This window comes from Aquarana catesbeiana, linkage group LG03 (assembly GCF_042186555.1).
Source record: "Aquarana catesbeiana isolate 2022-GZ linkage group LG03, ASM4218655v1, whole genome shotgun sequence".
NCBI classification, from domain to species: Eukaryota; Metazoa; Chordata; class Amphibia; order Anura; family Ranidae; genus Aquarana; species Aquarana catesbeiana.
The window spans coordinates 20008597-20021429 of NC_133326.1; the positions used below are offsets into that span (position 1 = coordinate 20008597).

At 42.9% G+C, this 12833-nt stretch overlaps 1 protein-coding gene across 4 annotated transcripts in view; it reads right to left on the reverse strand.

The window, feature by feature from the left end:
• LRRK1 (leucine rich repeat kinase 1) overlaps window positions 1–12833 on the reverse strand; it is a 261637-nt gene that overhangs the window by 41887 nt on the left and 206917 nt on the right. For all 4 annotated transcript variants that reach the window (XM_073618358.1, XM_073618359.1, XM_073618360.1 and 1 more), the window contains 3 exons: window positions 12060–12226; window positions 9007–9204; window positions 7071–7351 (listed from right to left, as the gene is read on the reverse strand). In XM_073618358.1, the coding sequence (XP_073474459.1) occupies window positions 7071–7351; window positions 9007–9204; window positions 12060–12226 (646 nt within the window). The remainder of the gene's footprint in view (window positions 1–7070; window positions 7352–9006; window positions 9205–12059; window positions 12227–12833) is intronic.

Below are 12833 nucleotides of genomic sequence, written 5' to 3' on the forward strand. Positions count from 1 at the left end.
CGCAAAATTGTCAGTTAAAGAGACGCAGTGTCGTATCGTAAAAAATGGCCTGGTCAGGAAAGGGGGTAAATCTTTCCGGGGCTGAATTGGTTAACAAAATACCCTCAAACAGGTAACACTGGATCTGACGAGCTACTGGGCACATTAAACAAATACTAACTGGGTCAGATTACTACAGAGGGCTGTACAAGTTCAGCGTAATAAACGCATATTTGAAACCAACAGAACTATTCGGTGTGTGAAGGTTCACAGCAGGACGTCTTCAGGAAATATTTGACCTCGCCAAAGTTCAGTCTTTCCACCATGAATTTGGTCCTTTCAGAAGCAAAAGACAAAACAAATGTAACGTACTGACAGCTAATTAGCGAATACAAGCCATCTATTGTTTTATAAGATGGACTCCATTAAAGGGGCAATTTTATATGTCATTTTGTATTAGAGATGAACAAAGAAAAAGAGCCGACACGAACATTCCTTTACCTCCAAAAAGTCACTGCAGCATCTAAATTAAGACTTATTAGCATTTCTGTTATTATAGAGAATGTGTCCGATAATCTGAAAATCACTGTTTATTTTTTCACTGCTGGTGGATGTATATACGATGTTTAACCACTTGCTGATCGACGTATGAATAAATCCGGAAGATTTTACCCCCTTTCATGACCAGACTATTTTTTTTTTCCCTATTTAGCAATGCGCTACTTTAGCTGGTAATTGCGCGCTCATGCAACGCTGTACACAAACAAAATTTATATCCTTTTTTTTTTTCTTTTTGTGGCATTTGAACACCAGTGAGTTATTTTTTTGCGACATAAATGAAAAAAGACCAAACATTTAGGGAAAAAAAATACTGTATTTATTGGCGTATAACACGCACTTTTTCACCCTGAAAGTCAGGTGCAAATAGTGTGTGCATGTTATACGCCGATACTGCAATCTGGGCTGACTAGGAGGGAAAGGGGGCCGGGACGAGCGCCGTCAGATTATATACAGCAAGAATCTCCTGTTTACTCAGCGTCCTCTGTTATGTCTATCATAGAACTTTGTATTAAAGAGGCCGCAGAGTAAACAGAAAATTCTCGATGTATGTAATCTGACGGCGCTCGTCCCGCCCCCCTCCCTGTCCCCTCCGAGGCAGCAGTAATCTGAGGTGAGGCTGTAGATGGGCATTGATCAGGCTACATTCATGGCAATGGTGAGGCTGCAGATTGGCATTGATCAAGCTGCATTGATGGGCAATTGTAAGGCTGCAGATAGGTATTGATCAAGCTGCATTGATGAGCAATTGTGAGGCTGTAGATGGGCATTGATGGGCAATTGTGAGGCTGCAGATGAGCATTGATAAAGCTACATTGATGGGCAATTGTAAGGCTGCAGATTGGCATTGATCAAGTTGCAATGATGGGCAATTGTGAGGCTGCAGATGGGCATTGATCAAGTTGCAATGATGGGCAATTGTGAGGCTGCAGATGGGCATTGATCAAGTTGCAATGATGGGCAATTGTGAGGCTGCAGATGGGCATTGATCAAGTTGCAATGATGGGCAATTGTGAGGCTGCAGATGGGCATTGATCAAGTTGCAATGATGGGCAATTGTGAAGCTGCAGATGGGCACTGACCCTTAAAGTTCTTTATTTAAAATTTAAGTTTTTATTTCCTGAAACTTCCCTCCTAAAATGAAGGTGTGTTATACGCCTGTGCCTGTTATATGCTGATAAATATAGTAATATTTTTTACTTTCTGCTAGAAAAAGAAAAAAACATGCTACATGTTTTTGATAAAAAAAATCCCAGTAAGTGTATATTGATTGGTTTGCATGAAAGTTATAGCGCTAACAAACTATCATATATATACTTGAAATTTTTTTTTATACTAATAATTGCGTCAATCAATGACTTATAACAGTACTGCAAACGTGCAACGGGCAATATGACACTAACTGACGCTGGAGGAAACTGACTGCCACTACTATCACCATTAATACAGTGATCAGTGATAATACTATACACTGTCACTGTACTAATAACACTTGAATCAGAAAAGGGCTGGCGACTAGGATGCTCTTGAATAAAAGTCCTTTATTGGGTTACATGGGTACACGGGTACAGGCTACGCTGACGCGTTTCGGCTAAAAAGCCTTCATCAAAGATGGTCAGTAAGACAGGCTCCCCTAAAATGATGAAGGCTTCTTAGCTGAAACGCGTCAGCGTGGCCTGTACCCGTGTACCCATGTAACCCAATAAAGGACTTTTATTCAAGAGCATCCGAGTTGCCAGCCCTTTTCTGATTCAAGTACTGCATTTTGGGGCCTGAACGTCCTGGCTAGAGCACCGGATCACAGTGCATAGATCATCATATTGGCAGTGGAGCTGGGGTATCATTTTGCTTCTCTTTACTAATAACCCTGGTTGGGAAGGGGTCAACATCTAGGGCGATCAAAGGGTTATATATGTGCCTAACTATGTGTAATGTGTGAAGTGTGCTGCTTTTACTAACTGATCTCTAAGTTCCTCATCCCTGATTTGCAGGGATGAGAAACACAGAGATCATTCCCAGTGTTACAGAGCTCTGGGGTTGATTTACTAGAACTGGAGAGTATAAAATCTGTTGCAGCTGTGTATGATAGCCGGGTCAAAATCAGCTTCTAACTTCAGTTTGTTCAATTAAGTTTTGGCAAAAAAGAATACCTGGAAGCTGATTGGTTTCTACACAGAACTGCACCAGATTTTGCACTCTCCAGTTTTATTAAATCAAAGCCCTCTGTGTTAATTGTCAACACAGAGCTCTGGGCTGCGAATGTACAAAGCCAATCAGCAAGTTCCGTCCGGGACTTGCTGACAGGCTCCCGCTGTGTACAGGTGCCGGCACGCACACAAAACCCAGAAGTAGGCAGCAATGTATAGGTATGCCGCTTTGCCCCCAGCGGCCACTCGTCCGCAGTACATTGCTGGCGGGCAGGCGCTAAGTGAATAAAAACGTCCTGTCAGCAAGTGGTTACATCAGGATCATGGCTGCCGCTGCATTCATGATGCTTGTACCATTTTAGCCGGCGATCGGCTGTCTTGTAAAGTGATCTGGACAGCTTTACAGCTGCCTGATCTTTCTTGCAGCACTATGAATAGGGTTGCCACCTGTCCGGGATTCACCTGGACAGTCCGGGATTTGAATCATGTGTCCGGGTTTCAGTCCCACTGAAACCCGTACACATTATTTAGACAGGATTGTGGCTCGGAAAAGGGCCTGACAAGAGGGTGAGGGGGCGCTATGCATGCCGCATTACTATTCTCTTTGGAGCCCCCAAAGGTGTCCCAGGTTTGTTATCCTATAGTGTATACTTCAAAAAAAAAAATGTTGCTGTGCACCGCTAAAATGTTTGGGTTTGGCTTGAAGAAAAAGTGGCAACCCAAACTTTGAAGCCCCCTCCCCTCCTGCCACCGCTCGTGGTGGTTTCCAGGTCTTCCAGTTCCCCTGGGGAGCCCGGGACCATGCTAAACGGTCAGGACTGCTTCCCACAGATTAGATGGAGGAACAACCGTTTCCAATCTCCTCTGTGATGAATGAACCCGGAAGCGATGAGGATTTTGTTACTTTGGGTTTCAAACTGCCATTCCCTGACTTAAAAAAATAAAAATAAAGAAATAAAAAGCAGGCAAGTGTTTGGGCATTCTGACTGTCAGCAGCAGTAGCTGTAGCCCGGCAGGTGGAATATGTCTATTCACCACGTTGGTGAGGATAGAGCAGTCTGGTATACAGTAAAACCTTGCTTTGTGAGCATAATTCGTTGCGGAAACATGCTTGTAATCCAAAGCACTTGTATATCAAAGCGAATTTCAACATTAGAAATCATGGAAACACAGATGATTCGTTCCAAAGCCATTTATTCATAGGATTAGAGTCCATATAAAAAGATTATAGCAATGTGATAGGTTGTGTAACCATAAAATGTCCATCCACAAATGGAAGCCTCCACAAGGGGATTAAAAGCAAAATCCAGCAGGAGCTACAGGGTATAAAAGAGAAGAGAGGCGCCTCTAAGTGTAGTAATATGGTTACATTTAATGAAGGTACAACATTTAGCAACTCACATGGTTGATGATTAAAAGAGGCACATCTAAGTATGCAGGCATCCGGGGTAAAGATGTCCACTCAGACCGTCCTCCTCACCGCTGTCAGTCTGCAATCGTGACCAGGAAGACTACCCTGCAGTAGAGCGATCTAAAAGTGAGGCTTGAAGCGCTCGTGGAGCGCAGCGTGGAAGGGATGACGTTGATGGCGGTGTGGACATTTTTACCCCGGATACCTGCATACTTAAATGTGTCTGTTTTAATCATCAACCATTATTATATAATTATAATTAAATGTAACCATATTGCTACACTTAGAGGCGCCTCTCTTCTCTTTTATACTCAGTTGTGATGTGAAGCTACTTGTATATCAAGACATCGCTTGTATATCAAGTCAAAATTTATTTAAAAAATTTTGCTTGTCTTGCAAAATGCTCCCAAACCAAGTTACTCTCAAACCAAGGTTTTACTGTATTTCTTACCAGGGGGAGCTCGTAGGATTTTTAAGCAAGTAAAATGCACTTAAAGAGGAGTTCCCATTTTTTAAAAAAAAAATTAAAAGGCAGCAGCTACAAATACTGCAGCTGCTGACTTTTATTAATCGGACACTTACCTGTCCCGCGATGCGGGGGGATAGAAGCCCCGTTCGTCTCCCCCTCCGTTTGGCGGCGCCGGCTTTGCAACTGTGGGCACTGGGCTGTGGCTTCACAGCCGGGCACCCACTGCGCATGCGCGAGCGGCGCCGTGATTGGCCACTCAGTCATCTGGGACCTGTAATGTGTCCCAGATGATTGACAACACTACGAGGGACCCCCTAGCAACAGGCATTTAGAGGCGAGTTAAAAAAAAAAAAAAAAATCCAAATGTTTTTTTTATTTATTTTTTTAAGGGACATTCATGCTTTTTTTTTTTGGGGTGGAATACCACTTTAAAAAGAAAAAATTTTGTTTTTGTAATTTTTTTGCAAGTTATGCTATGTTAATAGGAACATGTAACAAATATAAAGTGTGTGTTGTTGCAATTTGGCTGCGAAAGTGAAAATACTTAAAGATGTTTTTGTGTTTAGTTTGCCTACAGAAGACAATGCAGATAAAGAATCATATAATCAGGTTTAAAATGATAAGAGCCTGAAATGATTTTAAGATACAATGGTAAATGTAATGGACACAGAGGATAAAACTCGACCTTTCCAATCTACGGTGCAGTTTCAGATTCAGTTTGGAGGTTTGCAGTTCTGTTTATAATTTAGTAAAGTGCTCTAATCCATATCATTATAGTCAAATCATTGCAGCTTTTCCATCAAATATTTGCTGTTGGACTCTGGAGCTGATAGAATCAGCAGTCTTTATACAGGGAAGAGTGTTTGCCTTTCTGCTCTGCAGGGATTGCTGGCTATAAAAATAATGAGGCAATTGGCGAGAGACATTTCCAAATGATAGCAATTTCAGGCACTGACTTCTGTAGACTTAAAGTGGAGTTCCACCCACTTTTACAACTCTTCAGCATCCCTCACTAAACTGTGCACTGTAAACAAATTGGATATTTTTTTATTTTTTTTCTCAGCACCTACTGTATATCTGCTGTATTCATTTTTCACTTCCTCCTCCCTGGCCGCGGCCCATTGCATCATTTCCTGTTCGCAATGCCTTCTGGGAAGGGGCGGCAACTTCCTCTGAAACTGCCGTTGCTATGGAAACCTGACCTGAAACCTATAACACTGCTTGTGCTGCACTGAGCATGTGCGAGATCTGCAAGGATGAGATCCAGGAAGAAATACAGTCTGACTTCAAATGCCCACACTTAAGATGGCCACGGCCTGCTGTAAGTTTATAAAATAACAAACTACTGCTATAAACTAACAAAACAGACCTTAGTTTACAGACCAACTTTACTAGAATACATTAAGCTTGTGTATTATAGGGGTATTTTTATTTAAAAAGTATCATTTTGGCCGGAACACCACTTTAAAGAGGAGCTCTGGGCTCCTGCAGAAAAACTGAAAAGTCTGCAGCTACAAACACTGGAAATATTACCTGTCCAGGAATCCAGTGGTGTCCTCACCCAAGCAGATTTTTCAATTGGCTGTTAGGTGCTGCCGCCGCCATCTCCACTAAGGGATACTGGAGGGGGGCTGGGGAGCCGGAAACGGGGGCGGGTACCTGTCATAACCAGGTACCCGCTTCCCCAAAAGGTGCCAAATGTGACAACGGGGGGGGGGGGGGGGGGGGTGTTCGCGGAAAAGCGGAGCTTCCCCTTTTGGATGGAGCAAAGTGTCCCATATATATATATATATATATATATATCCTTTTTTTTTTGAAGCGGGAGTGCAGTTCCGGCACTGAATGTATGCTGGAGAGTCTATTCTTGCTGGGAGGGATCTACTATTGTTGCTGGCTGCAGGGAATTTACTTTTTTACTGCTTTCCTTGTTATCATTAACAAATTTCATACAAATTGCGTAGCACCATAAAATTATACTTGGTTCTGTATTTTCCAAAAGGGGTGATACTAAGGGACGGTGCTCAGAGGTGAGTAGGGGGCGGCGAAAAGGGGGGAGTACTTGCACCTATTCTCTTAGAAAAAAAGATATATATATATATATATAAAATCTATATGCGTGTGTATATGTATGTATATATATATACATATATATATATATATATATATATATATATATATATATATAATTTCACTAAACTTCAGCTTTAATAGAGAGATTACTAATTTGTCTGGATGCAAAATGCAGCATGAAAACAGCTCTACAATGTATATAGTCTTAAACGTGTGTCTTATGCATAACGTAATATAAAACTGAAAGTGTCTGCCCAGTCTACATCTCTTCATATAACATCTAGCAGGTCCAGGCAGCCTGCACTACCAGAAACAGCAGTATTCAGTTCCCCGGTAGACGGATCTCTGCATGTAACAAATGCCTATATCACAAGCAACAGATGAAATAAAACAGTAAACGATTACAATAAGACATACAATTAGGAATTGTTCCAACCTTTTCATCATATACAACTCGAGGTCTTATTTCAGGTGCCTGGTAACCCGGGGTGCCCTCCACACCTAGCGCCCCCTCATGGAAGGACAATCGGGAAATGCCGTAGTCTGACAGCTTGATGTTGATAGTCTCCCGGACATCCAGAGACCAGACCAGGATATTATCGGACTTCAAGTCACAGAATATGACATTTTTCTTGTGTAGGTATGACAGACCGGATGCAATCTGATAAGACACACGTTGTGTGAGCATGTGACCCAGAGGCATGAACGAGGATGCCCCTGAAATACGAAAAAGAGAAAAAGAAAAGATTAACCTCAGATAATGGTTAGTAATTTGCCGAAGATTCCTATGTACAGTTTTGTATAAGGTTGTGGGTGCCAACATCTCCTCCACCTAATAGGTATATGTACAGTATATGTAGAGTAGACCCAGCTCTAACCTATGCCGTGAACAAGGCTCTTCGTCGAAACATGTTAGCAGTTACTTTGTACTTGTTGATTGTTGAATAAAAAATTTGGACGGATTCCAGAGTGCGGGTTCTTTCTATATATTTAGCTCTAACCTATGGCTCCATTCTCTCTGTACCCTTTCCCAGATTGGAACAGTGTGGGTTGATGTACCTGAGCCTCAGGAGAAGCAGGTGCCATACATGTGTGGTGCTATGTGAACATGTGTGGTGCTATGTGAACATGTGTGGTGCTATGGGAACATATGACTATCCTGGGGACAGACTGTGTTTGTTTTATCGGATGCTGATTGTAAAGCGCTGCGTAAATTGATGCCGCTTTCCAAGTGCCTAAAATGAATAAAATAATAAACATTGGGCATTCATATTGAGGATACAAAAAAAAGACGCCACTTGCCCCTATCTATAGCTGGCTATCGGAGTAAGAAGCATTGGAAGACTAACAACAGGCAAAGACCAAGGATAAATCCAAGGGAAAAACCAAGCTTAACTTACCACCAGCCCGCAGACAACCAGTCATATTGATGACTCTGGGGGGAGAAGGACATTTTGCCAATGCCACACAACCCCAATGCCAACTTATCTTTAGGGGAAAACGATAATTTTCAGCCCAAATTTTTTTTTTTGCATATACATACTTACCTAGGTGGATCGATGCTACATCTGTCCCCCGGCACCTCTACACTGAGAACCAAGCGATCGAACACCACCAATGGCTCGGTACTCTCAGCTCCCTGAGCAGAGAGCTGCACACTGTCAGTCAGCGGCTCTCCGCTCTGCCCCCTTGCGGTCACTGGAGCGCTGAGCTGTGATGGGGGCAGGAGCGGCCGTCTCAGGCTCTCTTTGAGACTGATTTCTGTGACATCAGCAGAGAGTGGACTTCAGACCGATCTCTGCTGAAAACGGTCACAGCAGTGTAAAACAAATTGCACTCCTGTGACCCAGAGGAGAAGCCCAGCCAAACGAGCTCAGGCTGAACAGGTATCTGCACCCCCCTCCCCCCTGAAAGGTGCCAATTGTGACACCGGAGGGGGGGAGGAATCCGATGAGCGGAAGTTCCACTTTTTGGGTTACTCCGCTTTAACACTTTACACAGTTACCAACAGGGAAGACCCATGCTCAAAGAACCAAGCCTGAAAGTACTGGTTTCAGGTATCGGTGCATTTGCACGAGTACCGATACTTGTGCAAATACTCTGTACTGGCACCGATACCAATACTATTATCGGTGCAACCCTAATTCACTTGCAAAGTGAACAACCAATTGTGTCCCTGGGGGGAGGGGGGTTTCCTACAGCATATTTTTGCTGATTGATAGACAATCAGAAGTTACAAGTAAGCAAAAGTAATTACAGCCAACAGTGCACATGGTAGTAAAGTAAGAGTAACAATGGTTAGGCTTCGCTCAATTAGCATTTTTCTGCTGCATTGCTATAAGGATTAAACAGAGATTAAAAGACAATGTCACCTTGGTGTTTCTCTGCTAGCACAGTGTTGAGGCTGCCCAGAGGAGCCAGCTCCAGGGCAAAGCAGAGCGGATGGATGCTGATCCCGATCAGGGAGACGATGCAGGGGTGCTGTAGAGAGTGGAGCATGCTGGCTTCTTGCCGGAAATCGGAGAAGTTTCTCATGGCGTCTATTGCCTGTATGTGCTTGAACATGGTATCTGTGTGCAGACAGGTGAGCAGCATGAGAGGCAATAGGGAACTGACAGCTGAAATTCATCTCAGTCTCTCTAATCATTGAGCATCTATAATCCCGATGCAAGGTGCCTTAACATTCTTATAGCCGGCCATACATGGATCGAAATTCGGCCAGGTCAGCAGAGACTGGCCAAGTTTCAATCCATGTATGGGCTAGCTGGTTGTACATAAGTTGATTTAGCGATTGACGTGTGTACAACCAGCCTAAGTCTGCTTCATTAATCCCTTCACGATGAAGATAAGGCCCCGTTGACACCTGGGCGTTTTTCAGCTTGTAAAACGCTCAGCTCTGAAGCTCCAAACTGCCCAACAAGCAAAATCGCATTCATTTCAATGGCCCCTGTTCACATCTGAGCATTTTGTCGCCTGAAGCAAAATGCCTGAAGCTCAAAAAAGTACATGAGCTTCTTTTTGGCAGATTACAAGCATTTTTGGCCCCATAGACTTCAATGGAAACGCCTGACTTGAGCAGAAAAATGCTCGTAAAACGCTCAAATCGCAGCTCTCCACCCCTAAGGCTCCGTTCACATCTTGGTGTATCGGGCGACAATCGCGGTAAAATCGCGCAAACAGAATTGCAAGACGCCTGTCACCTAAAAAGAAGCTCTTGTACTTCCTTTGGGCGACAGGCGTCCCGCGATTCTGTTTGCGCAATTTTACCGCGATTGTCGCCCGATGAATCGTGGCAACATTGAGCCGTGTTTGGGGTGCTATTGAAAGTGACAGCACGGAACGCAGGGGCGCCCCACGATTTGCCACTATTTAGAATCGCGGCGATTCCGCCCGGAACGCGGAGATGTGAACGGAGTCCTAATTTTCTCTCCCTCTCCTCTCCCTGGTGCTTTTCTATTGGCTAAACAAAAAATATCTAATGCTGTAAAATGCTTGTAATGCACTTCTAAAACGCTTTAGAAAAGCTTGTAAAAAGCTGCAAAAAAAGGCTTAAAATAACGTGAATCTATATGCTCAGGTGTGAATGGAGCCTAAAACTAGACCTCATCACTTTAAACCCGAACACCTTTGAATTACACAGGTTCTGAGGCTAATTAAATGCAAATAAGACACCAAGTGAGTTTAATCAGCCACAGAACCTGTGTATTTAATGTGTGTTCGGGTTTAAAGGGATGAGGTGGCAACTTTACCTAAAACAAACCCGACAGCCGAAGGTTTGCAACTTTGACACGTGTTAATAAAGCTGTACATATCATCACAACGACTCCGTGTATCCAGGTGAAGTATACCACGCTTTTTTCAGGACAGATTGGGATTCGTTTGGTGGATAAGTGGTAATGGATAGCTCCTATTTTTTTTTTTTTTTTTTTATTACCAAAGGAAAACTGGGCCAAAATATTGAAAATAATATAATTTTTTTAAATTTAGCTGTAGATTTCTTGCAATTACTATGACCTACCACCAAGAACAGGAACAACCCAAAATACATTTCCATTTCCTCATGGGCAATCTCATTGATACCACATATGCGTATGGTAATCGTGGTTAGTGCCAGTGGTAAGGCCCAGAAACAATAGTGCGCATTTTGCCTTTTTATCTTTACTAAACACACGGACACCAAATTTAACAAATGCTTTTTTTTTTTTTTTTAAACCTGCCTAAAATACACTGACCCCTGACCTGGACCCTGAGTATGACCTTTGAACCTAAACTTGACCCTTATGCCCCGTACACACTAAGAAAATTCGGTGAACTATCGGCCTCGGCACCGAGGATAGAAATAATGTACGAAAATTGTTGTACGACAAAGGCTTTTTTTTTGTTATTTGTTGTTTCCGTCCCTGTCCCCATCAAATTTTGGCATAGGGGGGTCCCCTCCGAATCCATACAAGACCTGGAGAGCTTGGTATGGACCTGGGGGGGGGGGGCGCCATGCCATTTTTTTTTTGCGATTTTTTTTTTTTTTATTTTGCCGGCGATTCTTTTTTTTTGCATTGAGCTGTCAGCAGGGAACCCCGCTGACAGCTGATGACTCATCAGTTGTTAAAGAGGCAGCGGCCGGCTTCCCAGCCTCCTCCTTAGCAATCAGCTAATATACAGTTTGTTTAATGAAGGAAAAAAAAAAAGGGTTTAAAAAACGGATGTCAGTGGATCGGATGTAAGCGGATGTCGTCCGCTAACATCTGTTTTTCGTCTGTTCCAATTTTTTGATGGGTGAAAAATAGGGCTTTCATCCGTTGACGGAAGTGAATGAAAATGGATGCAAACGAATGATCATCCTTTGTCATCAGTTTTTTCCATAGGAACGAATTGATGTCTGTTTTTCAACGGATGGATGAAAAACGGACGAACGGTCTGTATGTGTGAAAGGGGCCTAATACTTACCTGGGTCTCCCCCTCCTGATTGGCTGAGACACACATTGGCTCCTGCTGCTGTCAATCAAAGTCAGTGAGCCAATGGGGAGGGGGCGAACTGCGGCTCCATGTCTGAATAGACACACAGAGCAGTAGCAAGTTGCTTGCTGTGGGGGCACTCAACAGGAAGGAGGGGCCAGGAGCGCTGTCAGGGGGATCCTAGAAGAGGTGGATCCGGGCTGCTCTGTGCAAAACCACTGCACAGAGTAGGTAAGTATAACATGTTTGTTATTTAAAAAAATAAATAAAAATAAAAAAATAAAAGAAGACTTTAGTATTACTTTAAGCATGACAAAAACGGCTGTATCTCATAGGCATTGCTAACGAAATCAATACTAGAAATTGGACAAAGCCAAGGAAAATGCATGCCTTATAAACATCCCTTGTTGAATATTAACATGCAGTGCAACCAGCTCACGTTTCCAAACAGACCAATAATTAGGCAGAATACCTTTGGTGATCTCCGCAGAGGTACGATACTTCTTAATCTGAAACATCTTCAAGGCTACTGGCTTCTGCTTGTAGGAAGCCTGGTAAATGATCGTTCCGCTGCCTCCTTGACCTAAAATGTTAGTGTTTTCTTCGGAATATTCCAAGTTTTGGACGTCAAGAAATAACCTAAAAAACAAGATTACAATAAACAAGATGAAACTATTCATGAACAATATTATTCATAAGTTACCTAGGAAGAATTTTAACTCGAGTCACCAGGCCTTTTCCTCCCTAACCCCACTTGAGTCTCACAGAATAAAAGTGATAACAAAAAAAAAAATTAAAGGGACAGTGAAAAAATAAAAAAAAAAATTGATAAATTCTTAAGACCCCTTTCACACTGGGGCGATGTGGGCGTTCATGATAAAGCGACGCTAGTTTTAGCAGTGATTTACCGCTGTTATAGCGGTGCTTTTCGGCCGCTAGCGGGGCGCTTTTAACCCCCTATAGCGGCCGAAGAAAGGGTTAATAGCGCCCGAGTTGCAGCACTGCCGAATCGCTTTGCAGGCGATTCGGCAGCGCTGCCCATTCATTTCAAAGGGCAGGGCGTTATGGGCGCTATGTAGATTTTTAAGTACCGTAGTATGTCCCCATTCCACGAGTGTGCACAATTTTAAAGCGTGACATGTAAGGTATTTATTTATTCGGCATAACATCATCTTTTATAGCTTACCAAAAAATTGGGTTATAATATTGTGTTTTCTGCATTAAAATTCAGTGTATTTTTTCCCAA